Raw genomic sequence first — 22,702 nt, 5'->3', positions numbered from 1 at the left:
GACAAACAGCTGGTCAGACTCGCGCCATGGGGCTGTTGAAAGCGGAAAGTGTTAGAAGCGACATTAGGGACATAATTAGGCCTCGGTCGCAGCAATACCTTCACAGAGCCTGGTGCAAATTGCATGCACGAGGGTGAAACAGAAAGAGCCTGTAAATCCCCAACTCTTTTGAGGGAGGATAAATCCACAAGAACTGTCTTTAGAGTCAGGATTTTATCCGGGCTGGCTGTAAATCCTCGTTTGAGAATACGACTGGTTCGACAAAGCTCGCTTCCTGCACTAGGGTTAGATGCGGGGGCGACCTTAGAAAACACTTCTACCCTCGAGCGCAGTACTCTAAGCCGCAGGCCATCACAGTGAGGGCAAGAAGAAAGGCCGCTAAGTACTGCCTGTGCGTGATGTAAGCCCAAGCAAACTACGCACCTTCATGAGAGTCTCCCTTCGTGATGAACCTGGTACACGGTTCCTTACACTTCCGAAAATTCATCGCGTCCGCGAAGAGGAGTTAACACTGCTCGGAGAAAACCGCTGAGAACGCGAGATGATTCCTAGGGCACAGATGATTCGCTTTCCTGAAGGAAATGAAATCTGAGCGAAATAGCGCGCGGCACCCAGGTATACGATGCGTACGCATGTGTGGGTCGGTGACAAGCGCTATTTGGCCAATAGGATTGGCGGGATGGTATAGGGTTTCAGACATTTGTCACACCGAGAGGTGTTCCCATACGGTGACGTCACCGCAGCATCGAAGTGACCTATGAAAGGGAACACACATTTATCCATTACCCGCCATAAACATCCGAGTGGGCGGGAAAACCAGACATTTTTGACACGCCTTTTCCGAGCCCTATAACACGGCATAGACTGCAGTATCTACTGGATGATACGTTAATAGTTTAATTTCAAAATATCAACGCGGAAACAGAAATTAACTCGTAATGTATGGTCCTTTGAAAAAAAAGACCCTTCAATATCAGCTTTACCACAACAGACATTTCAGATGAAACATATTTAAAATAAGCTTAGACCTGCAAAAAGCGTTCCCTTTAGTCAACGATCAAGTTAACAGAATGTCATGTGCAAGATGCAAACTCATTCCACAAAACATTTAATTAACATTTTACAGCAAAGATACTTGAAAGATGTCGATAGATGAGTGATAATAACATCTGCTGGTCAATTGTTCCAGGTTTTGAAAACAATCAGGAGATGAGCATGTATCTCCCAACGAAACGTTGGAAGTTTATATGGATAAAAGACAAAACCAACCAACAAATAATTTCAAAGACTTAATCCATAGCCTACTGTTAAAATAGTCTGCACGGTCCGTGCACTCGCAGCTTACACACAGGCTTCAACACGGATATGCAAATCCTACGTGGGTAAACAAACAATAGATTAAGTTTATCTTTTCATCTGCCAGAAATATCTATAGCCCATATTCAACTTCATACCACAGAAAAAATTCTGTAATTCTGTAAATCACGAAAATATGATGTAGATGACTTTCAAATACTGTTATCGTTTATGCTAATAATGAAGAAAAACTCTTTTATATATAGGCCATAAAAGTTGATTTATATATACAACACTGATAGTCTGAGCAGGTAGTGTGTTAATGCAATTTGACACCGAGAGCGCGTTTGGAGGAGAGAGGGAAAGTTTGACCGAGACATTGTTGGCGGATCTGCTGAGGACACACACAGAGAGAGGTAGGCACTGTAGACCTTTTTTTATTGTCAGCACAGTAACTAGATAAAAGTGTAATTGAAAATGATAGACTGAAGATATTTGTTTATTTGCTAAGGGCAACAAATTAAACAGTAGCCTACTTGCAGGCTATATTTCAAAGTCTGATTCAAAAAAGTTTGATAGCCTATCACTAGCGGTCAGTGAAATGTTTCTGGTCCTCGATCTGAGGACAGATATATTTTGAGTTGCTTTAACAATACGCACATATCTGTAAATACTGTAAATAATGTAGGTATAAAGGAGCTGTTGCTGAAAATGTCTTCATCGTGAACGTTACGTTTCGTGAGATACTGGATGATGTAGCTATACAGCAATAGAAGTATTTTAGCAGGCTATTTTATGCATCCCATCAGTATTGCCATCAGGACACGGCTTCTGTATTAACAATCTTAACTCTGCACTCAGAAACAAAGTTCATTAAGGTTTTATATTTTCTAGGAGTATGAGAAGGTTATTGTTTAAGCTTTTTCACCTGGCTCCAGTCAACCTCTTACTTGTGGTACTGCCAGGACTGGAGGATGAAACAATATTTGCAAATAGTTCACCAAAAATGAAAAAGTATTTAATAATTTAGTCACCCTCCTGACATTCCAAACATGTTTGACTTTTTATATTTCGTGGACCACAAAGGGAGAAGCTTTCAATACCACGACTTAGGTGCCCTTGAGCAAGGCATCGAACCCCCAACTGCTCCCCGGGCGCCGCAGCATAAATGGCTGCCCACTGCTCCGGGTGTGTGCTCACAGTGTGTGTGTGTGTGTGTTCACTGCTCTGTGTGTGTGCATTTCGGATGGGTTAAATGCAGAGCACAAATTCTGAGTATGGGTCACCATACTTGGCTGAATGTCATGTCACTTGAAGTAAGTTTGTGCTGCTCTCTAATCTCTACCATAACAATTAAAGGAGAATATAAAAGTCTTCAATGCTGCATTATATTTTAAGGTTGCATATATTATATTATCATTTTGAATTATATTCTAAGTCATTTGAAGTCATCTGATACATTTTTGTGAGCAACAGAATACAATTTATATTATAAAAAAAAATATATGAAAATAATAATTAAAAAATAAGTAATAAATTACCCTCTTATAATAAATAAATTTGTTATACAATTTACAACATATTTTCTCAATAATATATTTAAATCTTCGAGAGAAATGTGTAATATTAACCTAATATGTTTGAATATTTTGGCAGATAAAAAAAAAACAATAAACTATTAATTATTAACGTGTCCATATGTATGACTTCCAAAATACTTGATCACCTAACAAAAATTGTACACAGTTTGCCAGATACAGAGGGTACACAGTCTTAATGGCTCCAGTGAATTGCAAGTTTTACTCACACTGTTTGAGGTTGTGATCCACTCACTCTAAGCAGTGTCACACTTTTCCTTACAGTGGTTTCTCAAATTTCATTGAAATGTAGACCTTTGTAGAAAAATGTGTTGATTGTGCTAACATTCTCATTGATATACTGCAGCTGAAGATGAGTGTCAAACATGCCATTAAAATAAACACTCTGTGTTGTTTTTATGCATGGATTTATTCCAAGTAAATTAGTTGCCTTTGGGTGTTTCTTCTATTTGCTTTGAAGCAGAGATCTTTTCTTTACACGCAAATTCCTTGATAGAACAAGTATTCTACATTTGGGCTGTCATCCCAGTATTAGGTATGATAAATGTCAAGCCCTTTCTCTACAGTAACTCATGGCTGTAATTTAACAGAGGTGAGAGAAGCAAGACTACCAGGTCAGCAGAAATGCTGGACGTATACCCGAACCTGACACTTAGATTGGTATGCAAGTTAAAAATTGTAGTTTGTGTATGTTTTCGCTTGTATATCCATGAGCTTTCAGCATTAAGTACGTTATTAACCAGAACATGAGTGGATTATACAATTATAGCCTGTAAAATTTGACTGTTTGATGAGGAGCTTGCACCAAAAATATAATTGGATGGGTACGGTTGATCCTCAGAATCTCATGTGTTGCCTTGTGTCAGTGTGTATCAATGAATGTTCACACCTATCTGTAAGAGGTGAACTGGAGCGTAAATCTGTGTGTGTTTTAGTGTTACATGTATCTTGGTGTGTGTGTGTGTGTGTGAATATAAAGCTCCTCTTTGACTGTGAGTTTGGATGAAGACCTCTTCCTCTCCTCCTGTCTGAGTATGGTCAGGCTGCAGTGTAAGTGTGAATGTGGCACCTGTGTGCTGTAATCCTGTTGTGTGGGCTTCCCATGCTCCATCGGTCAAGGAGGCTCAGCCTTCATCACTGACACACACACAAGGGCCTGCATGGAGTTCATATATGTTCATGTTTTGCTGTTCTTTAATCATTCATTCTGCCAATTCTGTATATTACTTCTGCACATTTCTGCATCATTGTTGTCAGTCACGCTCTGTTGTGCTCGACAGTAACACTGATTGGCAGATCTCTTGTCTAGATGAAATAATAGATCATGTTTAAGTTTATTTTCCATACCTGTTTTTTCTTTTTCAGGAATATGACTGAACAATAATTGTGTAATTGTGGTTTGCTTCAAAGGCATTATGGTGCTCTAGTCTAGATACAACTGGGGACAGTATTGATGTATTTTTACTGTACACAGTATACTTAAATACATAGTTCAAGTATCTGTAGGATTTGTGGATAATGTGGATTGTGGATTATTTCTACAGATTTCATTTGTACTACATACATTCCAGCTAAATATAACTTACTTTTTGAATACTTTAAGTTCCTACTCAGAGAGCATGCAATTTGGGACACAGCCAATGATTAATTAGTGAATCTGATTTGTTTGCAGCAGTCAACAACTCAGTAAATACTCCAACTGGAATACTCAAACCACTCTTATGATGTTCGAATCAAAATAGGCCTTCTAATAATTAAAATTAACACCAGACTGAGTGTTAGCTTATTTAAGATCTATTCTGTCTGTTTGACATGCTCTGTATTTTGAAAAGGTGGATGGAGTATGACCCCCCCCCCCCGCCCCCCAAAAATAAAGAAAAATAACAAATAAATAAACAAATAAATACAAAATTACTCAAATAAAAATGTATAAGAAGATTGCTTTAATGGAGTGATATATTATCAAGATAATTATCCATCAACTAAGATGTGTGTACATCATCTACTTTTATTAAAGGGGTCATATGATGCTTTTTTAAAGATCATTATTTTGTGTATTTGGTGTAACAGAATATGTTGCCATGCTTTGATGTTCAAAAACCACATTATTTTTCAAATACTGTACATTATTGTAGGTCCTCTATGCCCCGCCTCTCTGAAACACGTCGTTTTCTACAAAGTCCCTCCTTCTGACAATCACAGTCTGCTCTGACTGGCCAACTGACCCAGTGCATTGTGATTAGCTGAACACCACAAGCACTCATCGGAAATGTAACGCCCCTTTCCATAATTGCGAGCTTCACCTTTCAAAATCAATGTAAAGACAGTTAATAATGTCCTTAGTTTTACCATCAGTTCAAGCTCGATGGGGAAACAGAGTCCCCTGACAGACACAGTGATGAAGCTCGTATGTGTTTGTAGTACACAAGCCATGGACGGTTCAGACAGCTGACTCCACTGTTGGCGTGTTTAAATGAGCCATTTTAGGGGGGCGTGGCAGTCTTAACTTTGATAAAGAATATCTCATTGGGTTTGAGACTTTAGTCTTTGAAACTTTACAGATCTTCTTCATGCACCAAGAGCTCATAACACTCCAAAGAGAAAGGAGCAATTGAAATCGCATCATATGACCCCTTTAAAGTCTTTTATAGTTCCAGCCATCTGTGTATCCTTTTTTTTTTCATGTGTGTTGTTTCACTGTTACGCTATCTTCTATTTTATCAATAAAAACCATGAATACAAAGTTTCCTTTTTTTATTTTTTGATCTTGAACTCTTATGGGAGGTAGACCTTCTATGAAAGCTTTCATTGCGATTTCTCCCTGCTCACACTCTTAATATACCTCTAATATATAACATCTCATCACCCCTCACTCTATGCTGTGGAGGACAACAACTAATTGTTCCAGAGTTTATGTGTCTTACTTTCCTCTTCCTCAACAGCCTTCTCCTGGCAAGCTCTCCAACATCTGGCCCCACTGCTCACTTGAGAGCTTCTGGTAGTCCAGCTTTAATAAAATAAATAGGGTTGGACTTACATCATTTACCACTATTTCTCTCTGCGCCTGTTTCAATCGCACACATCTGCCCTGCAGGTGTCTGCTCTCCTTCCTCTGCCTTACAATGGCGTGGTAGTTATGGAAAGCAGGGGCATGTTTCTACATGTGAAAGGCCCCTCTGATGAATGGTTGCCTGAGTTAGTGGGAAATTACAGGACAGGGCCTTCTTCAGTTACTAGGGATTGAAGTAAGACTTGTACTGTACATGAAATCTTACCATGAGACAGTATTTGTCTGTTTGTGTTTGTGCTTTTTTCCACCCAGTCTAGCATGACGAGTCTTAATGTTTTTTACTTCACAGTAATTGAGTGCACACCTCCAAATAATTTTGAACTCTTTTATTTACAGTTTTCCCTCATTGTAATTGTATTCTAGAGAAGATTTTATCATCCTTATGATATATTGTGCAATACCTGGCATCAGTTAGACATGGAAACGGCTTACATTAAAATAGTAGTAACATTAACTTAAACCACAATTATCCCTATCTCATTCTTAGTCTGTTTGCCTGTCAGCAAAGTTAATATTTGTCTCTCACTGCTTGCAGTTTTAAAGAACACTAGGAATGTGGTAGATGTGCATCATTAGGTATAGTGTAAATCCAGCAGTGTTGGGGGTAAAATCAGACAGTGGCCTATACACTGAAGCAATGAGAGAACAGATGTACTGCTATCATTCATATGCGCACCACATTTAATAGTCCATTCAGGTCTATTTAGCCTGACCATTGCTGCCGAGGGTACAGTATGTGTGCTAGATTTGAGGTGCTGTATTTGATCCAATTGTAGTTCAAAAGTGTTTGTTCAAAAGAAATGAATACTTTAGTTCATCAAGGATGCATTAAATTGATTAAAAGTGACATTAGAGAGGCTGAAAAACAACAAACATGATCAAGGATATCTGCCAGTTCATTTTGGAAGTTTTATAGATATGTTATAATTTTGGAAACAACAGTCTCTTTAAATCAGTAAAGTTCCCCTCTTTCCTTCTCTATCCAGCAGTCCAATACTTGAGTCAGTATGAATGGTCCCTTCAGTCCCAGGCGGGAACCGGGACCTGACCTCTCCTGTCTGCACCAGTACAACGAGTGGCTGGCGTGTAGGCATGAGTCCAGTCTACTGCCCATGAAAGAAGATCTGGCCATCTGGCTTAACAGAATCCTTGGTAAGAAAATAAAAGCATGTTCATGTTTCCATTATAATTGTGATTTGTAAACTGGTGACCGTAAAAGGAAAGTTAATCTAAAAATAATATTTCTGTCATCATTTAACCACACCACACACACACACACACACACACACACACACACACAAACAAACATCGCAACCACCAGAAACAATGGTGGAGAAGTACCTGGATATGGACAAGCCTTCGTGTAGGAGTGTAGTTAACCAGAAGTGGTTGATTGTAGTATCTGGGCTGTGGACACTAAAAACTTAATCTTTAGGGCAACATTGAGTCTTTTACAGCAACTATAAATTGCCTCTGGCAGTTTAACACATGGAAACGTCTAACTACAGCTCAAGTATGTCAAAAAAATGTGAATTGGAAATCACCAGCCCACTTATTTTATTATCACAGTTCTAGGAGAGGATGGTGCCTTGTGCTTTCAAAATGCTTTTTTTCTGCATGTGCTTTGCATTTCACCATTTAAGATTTTCTGTTTCATCCTCATGCGAACAACTCATGTCTACATACCTCAAGGTTACCATTTTCCCCATTCCCATTTCTTGGTGTAACTATAAAGGATAAAATCTTTTTTACACAATCAGATCCTGATTAAATCCTGCACAAGCCAACAGGTAAGGATTTGTCTGTCTGCCTGTCAGGGGAGCGTTTCCCAAAACCATAAGCAACTTTCTTGGTTGCAATACAATTTCTCATTGCCAACCAACTAAGTTGCAAACAGGTTAGCAACTATGCTTTTGGGAAACGCACCCCTGATCAGGAATACATGTCCTTGTATGTCTTGACCTGTGCTATTTGTTGTCATAACCTCTTAATACAACTGAGGGCTGAAGAGGCTTGACCACACACAACATGTAAAGAGGTCAAAAGACCACGGAACCCTTAAGCCAAATAAAGCCTAAATATACAGCAGAGACACAACAACCTGAGAAATCAGATGAGACGATATATAACATCAGAGCTGTTGTAAAAAGCTGATGAGGGATTTCTCTCATTAACTCACGCTTCTCTTCCTCTACTCTTCCTGTTCCTGCTGATCTCAGGGCAGCATTATGACTCTGTGGTTGGCAGACAGCAGGAGATCTCTTTGTTTTCTTACACACTTCACTCCTGCTCTGAGCTAATGACAGTGCCCAGTCATTCTGCACATCAGGCTTTCTGTTTTTGTTGTGGTTTCCCTCTGCCGTCCCCATCCCCAGGCCCTCTACTCCCCCATTACTGTGATGGTACGCTCCGGTACCACTGCTGTGTTTGAATCTGTATGTACTTAACACCCAGGCCTCAGGAATGTGTCTGTACAGCCGTGAGAATCTCAGAGTGAGTGTGTTTAGAGGATTTTTTGGGGCATCTTCAAGTTGCCTAAGGTAGTGAAAGAGCAAGAAATAAAAGATGGACAAGAGGATTTGTAAGGAAGGTAAAACAACAGCCATGAAAATTTTACAGAACTGCATGTAAGCCCAAGTGACAATATGTATTTTACAGCTACCAGTTCATGCACTATTGTTCATTTACTACCTTTATAACCTTACTCTTTAGTTTCTTTATCATTCTTTAGCTCTTAATGCTCATTTATTTCTCTGAATGCTTTCTGCACAGGTTTGGATATAACCGTGGATGACTTCATGGACAGACTAGACACTGGTGTCGTCCTGTGTCAGCTTGCAGAGGCGCTGCAAGAGAAGATGATTCTGGCCAGCAATGGAAAGGTGCTCACAGCGTGAAACATTACATTTATGGGTAGTTTGGTCCTAATCTAGAACTTAAGATGAGCCATAAAATGTAAACCATGTTATGTGTATAAATAATAAATAAATAAATAAAATGTGCATGCAAGTTTTGAAACAAAGTAACTCTATTGCACAGGCACATAAACAGTAGAAAGAGTTGTAAGAATAAATGAATATAATATAGAAATTTCAGCAAGAATGCATACATTGAAAGTGACAGTAAATACTGTGACACTGAAGACTGGAGTAATGGCTGCTGAAAAAGCAGTTCAATTCATATTCAGTTCATACTAAACCAGAAAACAGTTATTTCAAATTGTAATAAAGTTTCACAATATAACTGTTTTGAAAGTATTTTTGATCAGATAAATGTAGCATTGGTGAACATAAGATCATTCATCCCTTGTATGAAGTCATGATCTATTCCTGTCTCATTCTAAAGGCTGCACCTTCCAGAGGTCTCATTTGTCATACATGCCTCTTTTCATAAAAGTAGTCATTATAAAATAGACTGTTATTCCTCATGAGGTGTGAATTGCTGAAATTTCTTTCATGCTTTGGAATGTAATGGTCACTTTTATGAAAAGAGGCAGCCTCAGTGACATACTGTATGTGGCGGAAAATGTGACATTCAGAGGGCACAGCCTTCGAAATGAGACACAACATATATAACTACTTTCCTGACAATCTTTCAGCCTCTGACTGTGACCTGTGTGCTGGTGTTATGGGGTGCATCAGTATCTTTTTTTGAAGACTTATTAGAGAGAATTAGTAGCACTGGCAGGAGAAAGCAAATTTCCAACACATAATGCAAGGCTTATTTTTGAACAATATATGTTCTTCGAAAAAAGGAAAAAAAATCTAACAGAGGGACAGTTATCTGTTGTACTATTTATACTGCAAAATATTCAGATGAACACATACTAAACTGATCAGAGATATATTTCAGTTGGTTTCTTTTGTTTCCCATAGCCTTTTATTCGCCGTGTGATTCGCTGGCGGTCTGATGCAGCCTCTGGATCATTCTTTGCTCGAGACAATACGGCAAATTTTCTGTACTGGTGCCGTAAAATTGGAGTGGAGCAATCACACCTGTTTGAATCTGAAGATCTTGGTAAGTATTAAAATCAGCATACACAGCATACAGTCAATACAAGTGGCATGTGCTTGTAAGTCTGTGATGTGGTTCACCAACAATCCTGAGAATCTGACCGTGGACTCATTTTAAGCACAGAATGTTCAGTGTTTTCCTTGTTCATTTTTATAATTATGAAATCATTAAGTGAGATGTCCAGTTACAATAAGTCTTACTTTCGGTCTATGCAGGCTGTTGTCCTAAAGAACTGCTGAATAGACAGGCAGTATCAATATCTGTGTCACTCCACTGTTCACTGCGTCACACCCTTGGCCCCCGCTGTCCATCACTGTGTGATGAATAATGGAGAGAAAGAGAAGGATATAGAAATGAAAGGACAGTAGGTCAGGGGGAAAATGGGGAATGGAAAATAGGGTCAACGATAAAGAATATAATACAATAAAAGATAAAATGTAAAGGAGTGCACATTGAGAGGTTTTGAGAGGATAGGTAAAATAATGTAGCGTTCAAGAGTGTTCGGTAATTGTTATAAAGCAACAAAACCCTTTTATGAGTCTTGCAGTTTCGGTAGTTGCACAGGTTTGTAGGTACTATTACATTAAAAAGGGACTGAAATACTGTGGTCTTAGCACCTGAGGGACATTGGCAGAGTTATTGGCATAACTTTGTGTCTGTGCTTTTCAAAGAGTCCCACAGTTGACTTTTATATATGCACATACCTGATGTTGAAATGGATTTCATGAACTGTTGGACACACTGAAAAAAAGATTCATTGAATTTACTAAAAAATTTTATGGTAAGTGGTTGCAATTTATTTTAGCTATATTTAAATAAACTAATTTAGTTGATTAAAAATTGTTTATTTAAATGTAGCTAAAATAAACAGATTGCAACCACTTACCAGAAAAAAAAATAGTAAATTCAATGAATACGTTTTTTTCAGTGCATAAACGAATGTGGGTTTTTTAAATTGAGAAAGATAACGCTCTGTTTATTTTAGACTTCAAACCAGTCTATAGTGATACCTTCTTACTGGGACCGTTAATCTAGCCAACATTAATCATAACTTTCAAAATGAGGCTATTTTGGATTTATCCATTGTTTCTTGTTTTCATAAGGATTCACACATTTAAACCTCGTCAGAGGCAGGGAGACAGATTTCTGTTTTCGTTCTTGATGATACAAGATCCAACAACACTTTCAATCTCCAATTAGCATCTTTGTGTTTTCCACTTTTCCACTGCACAACAAAGACATAATTTTTATCAGCGCAAAGTTTGACTACAAAGTTTGTTTTGTGTCTGTGAAAACTACCGAAACTGCAAGACTAAGGCTCATGGGTTGGGAAGTTAATTTTTGCTGTCTTTATGACTGTTGTTAGTTTAGAGGATGAAAATCTTTGCAGTTTAGTATGTATATTACCTTATTAAGACAGTGTCTTTTTACTCAGTATTTGTGCCTTGTTTTCCAGTAAAAATATCTACACATCCTTGAAACAAAAGGTGATTTCTTGAAGCAAATTTTATTTTATTTTTTTCAGAAAATGAAACCAAATTTAGTGAGTTGAAAATTCTTTGCTAATGGGATTATACATAGAAATAATAAAGAATACATTTATAATAAAATAAAAATTTAAATAAAAATAATTAAAAATAAAACTATATTATCAAATGTTGTTTCTTGTTTTAAACATAAAACACTATTGTTTAGATATTGTTTAGGGTGTTTAGATATTTTAAAATAAAGTTGAGTAATATCATTTTTTTTAATAAAAATATTGAGAAAGAAAAATATTTTCCTCTGCATACAAACTTTCCTTATTTTTCCCTAGCAGTCATCCTCATTCACTTTGCAGTGTTATGATACTGATATTTGGGGAAGTTTAATGTCATTTAGCTGAAAAGACATATCAAATGTCTTTTTGCTTTGGGAATCTTTGCATGTGTCCATCAAAGCTTGTGTCTTTTCTCCATTCTTATCCCCAGGTTACAGTATATGTTTGAGCTGACGTCATAGATCTCTGAGTATTTTGTTGTGTGAATGACAGTGTATGTGTTTCAACAGTTCTTCAGAAGCAGCCTAGGGATGTTTGCTTGTGTCTCATGCAACTTGGGAGAATTGCTTCAAGGTGAGTTCCTTTGATCTTTAAAGTTGTTTATATCACGCCATCATCAAAGCTGAATAAATGTTCCTCCTCAGGTATGGCATTGAGCCGCCTGTGCTGGTTAAGCTCGAGAGAGAGATTGAGAAAGCCGAAGATGAGTCTTTGTCACCATCCATGTATTTCGCCTCACCTATGCCGTCTCCCTCCACCCCACCTGTTTTTTTCCTTCCTGATCCAGAGCCCCCTCCAACCACAACCCCCTCATCCATCTCTCCTCCACCCCCTCCTCTGGACCCTTTTCCCTCTCCTTCTCTGGTCCCTCCCCCTCCCCCTGAGTCCACATCCAACTTCTCTGACTCAAACACCCAGTCAGAATCTCAACAAACTTCACCAACTTCACCATCACCCATTCAGACACCCATCAAATCAACGCCACCCTCTCCGTCAAATGGCCTTGTGAAGACTAGAGGGAAAAAGAGCAGCGGTAACCTGCTGGATGCCATTGTGAGTATTCAAAGTCATAGACTCTATGTGGTTTCCCAGTCCTTAGCATACTAGTGCATGACTTCAGGATAATCATCAAAAGCATTTTTTCTTTGTTGCTTTGTTTCAGGTGAGGCAGATATCAGAGGATCCACCATGCAAATGTCCAGTCAAATTCTGCATCGAAAAGCAGCCAAAAGGCCATTATCGTGTTGGAGACAAAGTCCTCTATGTCAGGGTATGTACTGCTCTTTCCACCCAAGTCTTCTTTACTTAGGTTTAGTTGAGGGAAAGTCTTATTCAATATTTATTATTTCCCACTTTCATTTGCATTTCCATTGACTTCTATAGAAAGATATGAAACGATATGTAAAATCATGTTTCAATGTTTATTATAAGCGATCAATGTGTCAACAAGCTCTGCTGTGCTTTCAAATATTAGTTTTGAACCTGAGAGAACACAGTATTCAGTCAAGGCAAAGCCTCATGGGAGCTGGTGTTGCCTGGCAACATGAAGAAAAGGTTCACACCTTTGAATAGGAAAAAAGGAGGTTCAGACTAACAAATGTCTAGGATCAAGGCTGGAAAGTCTGTACACTGGAACAGAACAGAAATAATGCACAAGAAACAACAATCATAAATGCTCAGTCATACTGAAAATACACATAGAATTTTGTTTATATTAAAACTCAAATTACCTATAGAAGCTCATACATGAGATTTTGATATTTTGTGCATCTAAGCCCTACAGGGAATAGTTGAATTGTTAACAGATTTGCAAGTTTGTCTCATTTGGCACCTGTGCAACTTCATTACATGCTTAATTATTCATATCAAAATACACTTACTTTATGTAACACATTATTTGTGTTTGTCACATTAATAGCCATCAACACATCAAGCTGTTTGTGAACATAAATAAGAACTTTCCTTGCTTTTATCATTTGACTTTTGCCTTTTAATGACTTTCTGCCTAGAAACACTAACAAACATTTTAATCTACTTTTATAGATCAGAGCTAAGTCAATACTTGTGTGTAGAGGGGAGAGCTTAAAAATCTGATGAATCTATTCAGCAACCAATGAATGATACTAGGGGGTCAACTGAAGAACCTTTCACGATGATAAAAGGTGGCCATACAAGCAGAATTCATCTATAGGTTGGTTACTGATCAACATTAAAAACACACCACAAGTCATTAGCAGTGTGAATGTATTTAGAGACTTACAGCCTCGCTTCTGTTGGCTCCACCCCTCCTTTTTATGATTTTTCAATCAGACAAATCCTTTAGGGCAACAATATGTGACGCTGATGAAGAAAAGCATTCACTTTCTGTCAGAGATCCAATTAGAGAGAGAGGCTTACTGTAGCACTCAAAGAGAAAGAGGAGCTTTTAATATCATTTCTCATGTTTTTTTTCTACTTCTGTTGTGACACCCTGTGCTAAAATGAAAGAGAAGGAAGATCCATTAGATCATGACGATAGCTGAGCTGTGTAGTAAAAGGGGAGAAAAATTGGTGAATCATTAAGAATTACGTTTCATGCCATGTCTGACATTAACAGGAATATTAATGGCATCATGAATACTTTTCTCTTTAGCTCTGATTTGAACGCATAATGCCATTTCAACATCACATGTTAAAAGCTGTTTGCCTTTATCTGACAAAACTCTTCTTTCGCAGACACCACATTTACAGTAAATGAATATAGCTAATACAAGCGTCACACCCTTTTATAGCTTTTTTATACATTTATGCATTTTTGCTATACATGTTCCACTAAGTCTATCTTGCGTCTGATCTGTTCAGTAATTAAGCACATATTCACCATTCATTAAAAGGCAGATTAAGGGTAAGATATGGATCTCATCCAGGTGGATCGAGGAGGGAAGCAGGCAGCAAAACAGACCCATGAGGCCCTGGTAGTCTTGTTTTTGTGGCTAAAGCTGTCTGATGTGCTTTAGATTTACATGGGTGTACAGAATACAGGTAATCTTTTTAAGGTGGGAATGCTACTGTATTTGCCATCTCTGATGCATCTCCAAATGTATTTTACCGTACATTTTTCACTTCACTAATATAAAGGTGTGCATATTATATAAATATATATATATATTTTTTAGAACAAATAGCTTGTTTGAACAGCTCTATCCTACCCAGAGGATGTACTCAAATAAAGATATGAAAGCTACTAGTCTGCCATCTAGCGGCCAGTGTGTTCACCACAGCACGGCCGCTCTTTTTCAGGGGAGGAAAAAGAACGATCGAAAAAGACTAAAATCAGTCTCGCTCTCTTCATATATAATAGAGAGGCTATAAATGCAAATAATACGTAATGAGACTAGAATTTTACCAAGCGGAGTTTTCAGAAAAAGCGTTTAAACAACACGTAATGTAACATACTGCCCATTCCATGATATTTAGTGCATTATTGACTTAACACTTAAGTCGCGCGTTACACAACGTATACTTTCATTCTGCACTGCCGGTGTTGACTGTTGTATTTACGTACGTGTCGGAGTCGATAAAGGTTTGACTGACGCGGGGTTTTCTTAAACAGACTCCCCCTCCTCTTGTGTATTTGTAAGTCTCGCTCATCTCCTCTGTCAGCCCTGACATTTTAATCTGCTTGAGAACAGCTGAGCCTGATCAGACCGCGTGGTAATTAGAATACTGCTTGGCAAACTCGTGCGCGCGCTTGTATATATCCATCTATTAGGATGCATCAAGCGAAAAGGATTTGGAGGGGTGGGAGGTGCAAAACATATAAATCTGGTTGTATTACCAGCAGCTTAACAGCTTTGTAATGAGAGGGTCAAGACTGATAAGGTGGTGGGGAGGAGGGAATAGATGACTGCCGGTGCCTCAGGGGACAGAGACACATTTCTCAGGAGACGTGACTTGACCCTTCCTGCGCTCTCGTTCCCAGTTTCAATGCATTTCTATTTCGTGCTTCTTGTTCTTGCTCGGGAACGGTTGCCGTGGCAGCGAGCGAGCTTCACGCCACACGCCGTGGGTGTCTATGTGTGAGTGAGTGTGTGTGTGTGTGTGTGTGTGTGTGTGTGTTTGGATTTGTCCTGCGCTGGTGCTCAGCTGGTGTCGTGAGGTGGTGTTTCATTAGGCTTAATGAGACTCTCTCTCTCTCTCTCTCTCTCTCTCTGGGATCATTTGCCTTTCATCGAATCTGCTGCATATTAAATGTACAATTTTAACATTTTATGAGGGAGGAGGGGGGTGTTCCTTACTTTTCTCTAAAGGGGTTGGTTTTTAATTAAATTGACAGATTTAGACCTCAAATATTGTAATATGAAGTTTGCATTGCTACCTTTCAGATGTCTTTTATGTATATATTGTTTTATCCTTTTTCTACTTTTAAACAATGAATATTAATGTTGAGATATACATTTTGTATATTTCAAATTTTATGTTGGATTTTCATAGACCTGTTTAAAATATACTCTAAACATGAGAAACAATTTCAGTATTTGTTTTGTGGAAACTATTTTACATCACCGTCCCACAGCTGTGGCATTGTCACCACGACAAAAAATTTTGCCCTGATAATTATTATTATTATTTTTTTTTTCTGGGGTTAGCACAGTTACTGTATTTACAAAGGAAACAACAGTATCAGTGAGGAGCATCAGATTCCTCACATGTAATATATAGGAGACATAATGTGTGAGGAAATCAATAGAAAATAAATCAAGGTAAATATCACTTGTGAGCACGCAGAGCTGGGTAGATTACTTATGAATTGTAATCAGTTACTGATTACAGATTACATGACAATTTGTAGTCGGTAATATAATCTCTTAGATTACACATTTTTGGTAACGTAATCTGATTACTTTTGGATTACATTTGTGCTAACCCTTATTTGATATCACATATATTGAATTAGCCTGATCGTGTATTATTTTGACAGACACAAAGAAAAAATATATTTAATTCACCAACAAGAACCACAATAGCTTCTTTTTCAAGTGCAATGGACAGTTAATACTTACAAAATACTAACACTAATGTACCTTGCTCTTAATGTTTGCTAGTAACACTGAATAAAACAATCACATCTTATGATTTTCAAGCATATTTACTTATAATTAAGTACATTTAGAAAACCGCTACATTACAAAAATCAATACTGAAAAACATGAAATACACAGCAATATCACTGCTAGGGCAAAAATTTTATCTAAAAATAGGGCAAAAACTTTATCTAAAAAAAAACACTAGTGTATAAGACTGTATCAATGAAAAACATAAAACAATAGCTACATTACAAACATGAATTTTTAAAAAGTCTAAACTCACACAGCAATGACATTTCTATCCGTCTCAAAACATTTTAAGCAGGCAACGTAAAAAAAATTTTTTTTAATAAATGTTAAAAAAAGGAAACTTAGGAGAATCAATTAATTGTGAACAATCTATTACCATTATGCAAATAATATGTAATCATGTGATCCATAAAAAAGTAACTGTAGTCTGATTAAGAGTATTTTAAAAAGTAGTTTACTTTAATTACAAGTACTTGAGATTTAGAATCTGATTACGTAATCCAGATTACATGGAATCCATTACTACCCAGCTCTGTGTGCATGTTTATTTCATGTCATTAAAGTCTGACACTTTATTTATTTTTTAAAGTAATTTCCTTCACTATAAATGTGGCCGTAGGAATTATATTAAACACAATCCATGATTTGAGAAGTGGAGGAAATAACAGTTTTGAAGAAATTTAATAAGAACAGAGAACCTTCTCTCTTTTGCTTTCTCACATTTACAGATGCTGAATGATAAACATGCCATGGTGCGTGTTGGTGGTGGATGGGAGACCTTTGGTACTTACTTGTTAAAGCATGACCCGTGTAAGATGACTGAGGTCGCTCGGCCTGGAACCAAATCCTGCAAGCCTAACGGCAGGTCCCCAGTTAAGAGAGAGCTGTCCCGGGACAGTTATCTGGTCGTAGGTACTCATTCCCACTTCAAGAAGTAATGTGACTCAGTAACTGCTATTTCTGTTAAATCAACTGCAGGCTGATTTTTTATTTTTATTTTTGTCAAGGAGTGAAGCAGCCCAGTTGGCTTTTTTGTTTTTTGGTCCTCAACCTTTTGGGTCGTGACTCAAAAATGTGTCACAGGTCTGTTCTAGTAGGTTCAGTAGGTAGACAGTGTTCTGTCTAGGTAGACAGCTTATTAACAGGGTTGCACATAAGTGGTCAGCAGGTCAGCATGCACGACCAAAATAAGAAATGCGCTGTGTAAATTAGTTCAGTGCGCGCGTTTGCGTACCGACATGGTTGACAGCTGTTAATGCACATTTAACATTTTAGATCGACAAACTGTACAGTATAAGATCTCTATTTCAAACTGAAAGCATAAATCTTTATGATCTTTATCTAAAGAACTAAATGTAAATCCAGTTCTAAAAATGAAAGCATCTGAGAGCTACCAATGTTATACAGTACTTAAATCTCTTAAATAATTTATCAATCCAAACTGTTATACACAACGTTGTTAGCGTGTGCTGGAAATATATATATATAAAAAAATATTGATACACACACTGAAATTATTTTACAGAGTCGAGTTTTATGAAAAGCCATGAAATAAAATTAGCAGCACAAATGCACTTTTTATTTGCCTTTACCGTGAAATTAAAAATATTTAAAAAATCATGGCCAGATTTTAAACTAACAAAAAATGTAATATTCATAACATTATCTACTGACATGTATTACATGTTCAAATAAAGTTTTGAACTTTTTTTTATATATAAAGGGATGAGTTAGAATGATAAATTAAATTGTATCTCTTCCATAAACAGTTCTACATAAGCTAATGTGCATTCTATAAATCTCAACACTTCTGATAACAAGGTAGGCTATTTTCCATCTACCGGTTCTGTCTAATTTGCATTGGTCTGAACAAAAATATGGCAGACTGAATGAATTTGTACATCCACAGTTTGACCGCAGAGGGCGCTTATGAACAGCAGACCAGAGCTGTTTCCACGGTAACCTCTGTAAACAAAGCTGCCCTGCCTTCTAAACAGCTTTATTACTAGGGCTGTTTGATTCCACAATTTTTGGAATCTATTCCAATTTCAATTCCTGATCCTGGAGTTGATGGGAATCGATTAACTGTTGTTGTTGATTCTTTTCCAATTCTTGTTTTATTAGATTGAAGGAACCTAATCTCACCATGATGACTGCAGGATAGGTCATAGAATGTAACCTTCCTATAATATGAAGCAAGCTCTTATTCTGGCGGGTTGCCGGTGTCATGAGAAATCGAGTCCCCCTTCGAAATCGTCAGAATAACAGCTTACTGGTTTTAAGTTTGAAATGACATTAAATAAATAATAATAAAAATATTAGCATTTTATTTTTAAGTTTACTATAAAATAATTGTATTTGTATTTAATACAACCTTTTTATTTTACAATAAAATAGTATTCACATTTTATTATTTAGTTTATCATTTAAAAAAAAAAAAAAAAAACGAAATAAAGTGCAATAATATTATCACATTTATTCATTTATTTTGTATAGTAATATTTGATGGGTCACACCATGTACCACTGTGTGAGGACCATCCAAATCTCCAGCTTCTCATATGACAACCAGGCTGAAAAAAAACTTTTGTGCACCCCTGTTTATTAACTTATAAAAAGGACGAAAATACTTTTGAAAAAAATGACAACAGTACATGATTATATTAATACATTTCAATGTTTAAGTTTATTTTTAAAATCATTCTGTTTACTAATGTGCTGGGTTAGGTCACCATTTGATGTATAATCTGGCCTAACACAAAAGATTATTGACCCTTATGTTTTATATAGGGTATATATCATATCTCCTGGGTTTTGTTTGCAGATATTACAAGTTTTTTTTTCTTTCTTTAAATTTTAGAAGCATAAAGGGCATGATCTCTGTTGAATCAATGACTGGGAACCCAATATTGATTTACTTTATTTTTTATTTTACTGTAATGTTTAATTCTGATTTATGGGTGTTGTATGCTCACTGTTTGACTTTACAAAGACATTTCTGTAATGTTTTCTGAATGAGGGAATAAAGTGAACATGTTCCACAAAGATCCTGCAGGTGGTGCCCTATATCAAATTATTAACTGTATTTCGTACTACACGTGGTGGTAGCTATGCAGTATAGAAAGTGTATTAAACAGGACCCACCTGCCTCATATGCTTCCATTATATATATATATTATATATATATATATATATATATATATATATATATATATATATATATATATATATATATATATATATATATATATTGCACACCAAAAAGTGTAATAAAAGTGAAAAATAAATTCACGTCTGTACAGAAGAACACAGGAGAAGAAGGTTCAACACTCTTCAGCAATAAAAAAAAAAAGCACAATAGTCATTTTTGCTTATTAGTATGGTAGAACTGGATCATCAAAGGTCAGCAGCAAAGACATGAGTTAATAAAATGGGATTAAATACGTGTTAAACATATTTAATTATTGCAGGTTTGGGTCATATTCTGAGTTTGCATTTCACTGTTTTAATTTATTTTGATGAATCCTAAATCTGTTTTTATTTTTACAAGTGGGATGAATAAATGCACATTTACATTTAGTCTAGAACTACATTATGTTCACACAGCGCACACAAAGCCTCTGTACTTCCAATTTCTCCCAATATTGGGAAAGGAGACTTGTCAGTCAATAAATGGGAAAACAAAGGAACTGGCGTTACTTTTTTGAAAAAGCAACTAATGTGTTACTTTACTAGTTACTTGAAAAAAGTAATCTGATTACATAACTCGTGTTACTTGTAATGCATTACCCCCAACACTGTATATTTATTATTATTGTTTTGTTTTGTTTTTTTACACAGAGAATGTTAGCAATTAAGTCAAACTGAAGCCCAGTTGGGCTATCACATTCAAAACTATTTACTGTATGCAAGTTTTTGACTCTACTAAAGCTTAAAAATACTGTAATATCTTTGCAGATATTTAAGAAACATGCTAAGTTAACATACCTGTTTATCTGAAAAACAGTGCTACAGTTATTCTCCTTTGAAAATGTGCGTTCAGAGCCGGAATATCAGTCGTTGTTTGGTTTGTGAAACCCGCCCACTGCCAATATTGTGCACAGTTGCCAACTCTCACGAGACAAATAAGCAACTGGAGCTTCAAAAACAAGCCCAATATTATTAGATTATTTATTTTCCGCATTATCATTTATTACCAATAAATGCAACATATTAAACTGAAACCACTCCTTTATTAGAAATGGATAAACTGATTAGGAAAAAAAGTATATATATATATATATATATATATATATATATATATATATATATATATATATATATATATATACACACACATATATATATATATATATATATATATATATATATACACACACACACACACATATATATATATATATATATATATATATACACACACACACATATATATATATATATATATATATATATATATATATATATATATCAGCGAACTGCAACAAAGCGGAGGGCGCGCACTTTCCTCATCTCCGATCACATGTGAGGCTGATTAGGATTGGAGAGAAGGAAAAGGACAAAAAGACAAGAAGGGAAAGACAAGAGCATCAAGGGGAGCTGTAACATATATTTAGCTTAATAAAATAAAATTTTACCTAATGTATCTTCTGTTAGTATAGTATAGGACTAGGACTGGTTTTTAATTAAAGCCTGTGATAATTAATATATTACAAAAACATTGTAAAAATTACTAATTTACCTTACAAAAGAAGGTCATCTTCTCCAATGAGGGGGATAAGGGGGCGGATTCAGCGGAATGTTTTGACGAAAGTTACGCCACAGCACTTATATGATTGCACTGATTGGCTATATCTGTGAGCAGACACTGTCAATCAATGTATTTGAGATTGAGAAAACGGCTACCACCATAGATGTAAAGAAAACGAAGTTGCTTGTCAGATTTTCCTAACAAGCAACCATATTTTTTTTAATAAGCTCCAAAAAACACAACCTGCAACCCGTGCTGTTTTAACACAACTTAGAAAAAAAAAGAAAGAAAAAAAAAAGCCCAAAGTCGCGTATTATAAGCGGACTTGGCAACTATGGTATTGCGGCATTGGTTGCCAGTTGCTGGAGAAAACGGCATATTTCATTTAATTAATCGTCAAGTGCGCTTGTTCCTGTTGGTGTCGTCAATCTGGCAATCTATGTGTGCGTGATTTTAATTTAGACTGCAATACCTAATTCAACCAGTCGGTTTCAATCCTACGTAGGCCTACAGCACCTTCAATAAAAATAAAACAAAACGCTGAATGAAATATAAATGAAAAGTACCTCATGTTGAAATGCTACCAACATTTTATTTCATAAAATAAAAGTCATTTAAAAAAAATTTACAATCTAAATACACTGAAATTAATCAATATGACGGCATGCGAGACAATGATACATGTTTTCTCCAGCTGTAACTATGACATGAACTAGTAAAAACTGTTCATACCCAAAAATAAATAAAAAAGGTGGTGCTACTTGTGCCAAAGAAAATGGCAGCTTTTGTACAAATGTCTCTCATATCTCCCCAAAAGTGGCAAAACACCTGAAGCTGCTTTATTCAAAAAGCTTTTTACACATTGTTCTTGTGCTCTTTTTTTTTATATCCCATTCAAAACATTCACATTCACATCTTTTTCTAAATTACGTTTATTACTTCTTTGCCACTATATTTTCAGTCAGTACCTGTTCTGCAGTTCATCAGAAAGTTCACACTCAATACATCACTTTCCTATCTACCTAAAGGGGTTTATTCTTTTGGCTTTGTTCATTTTACGTTTGAGACATATGTTTGTGCCAATCAGCTGAAAGCTTTACCCTAAAATGACTGGACACCCCAGCTTCCTTCAAATGACATTTTACAAACAAAATATGCACTCAGAATCCATAGTATTTTCCATCCTTAAAGTCTTACATTAACTACTGCATTTCCCCATCCCCACTGTGAATATCAACACTAGTATATTGTGCTCAAGAATTGATCTGAATCTGTGGAGGTCTATGAGACCATGAATGTACATTTGGCAAATACATGTGAGGCATTGGTAAAGGATTTA

At 36.4% G+C, this 22,702-nt stretch overlaps 2 protein-coding genes across 2 annotated transcripts in view; both read left to right on the top strand.

Moving 5' to 3' along the window:
* The window catches only part of LOC132105779 (ARL14 effector protein-like), a 144,359-nt gene that overhangs the window by 49,369 nt on the left and 72,288 nt on the right, over positions 1–22,702 (top strand). The window lies entirely within an intron of this gene.
* LOC132097373 (growth arrest-specific protein 2-like) lies at positions 1,681–17,710 on the top strand. Its single transcript, XM_059503043.1, has 8 exons — positions 1,681–1,712; positions 6,951–7,116; positions 8,737–8,846; positions 9,840–9,981; positions 12,028–12,091; positions 12,163–12,571; positions 12,681–12,788; positions 17,343–17,710. The coding sequence occupies exons 2-8, from the start codon at positions 6,972–6,974 to the stop codon at positions 17,550–17,552; spliced, it is 1,188 nt and encodes a 395-aa protein (XP_059359026.1). The 5' UTR covers positions 1,681–1,712; positions 6,951–6,971; the 3' UTR covers positions 17,553–17,710.

The sequence above is a fragment of the Carassius carassius genome, chromosome 2, assembly GCF_963082965.1.
Source record: "Carassius carassius chromosome 2, fCarCar2.1, whole genome shotgun sequence".
Taxonomy (NCBI): domain Eukaryota; kingdom Metazoa; phylum Chordata; class Actinopteri; order Cypriniformes; family Cyprinidae; genus Carassius; species Carassius carassius.
This window is presented reverse-complemented; position numbering and strand designations above follow the sequence as displayed.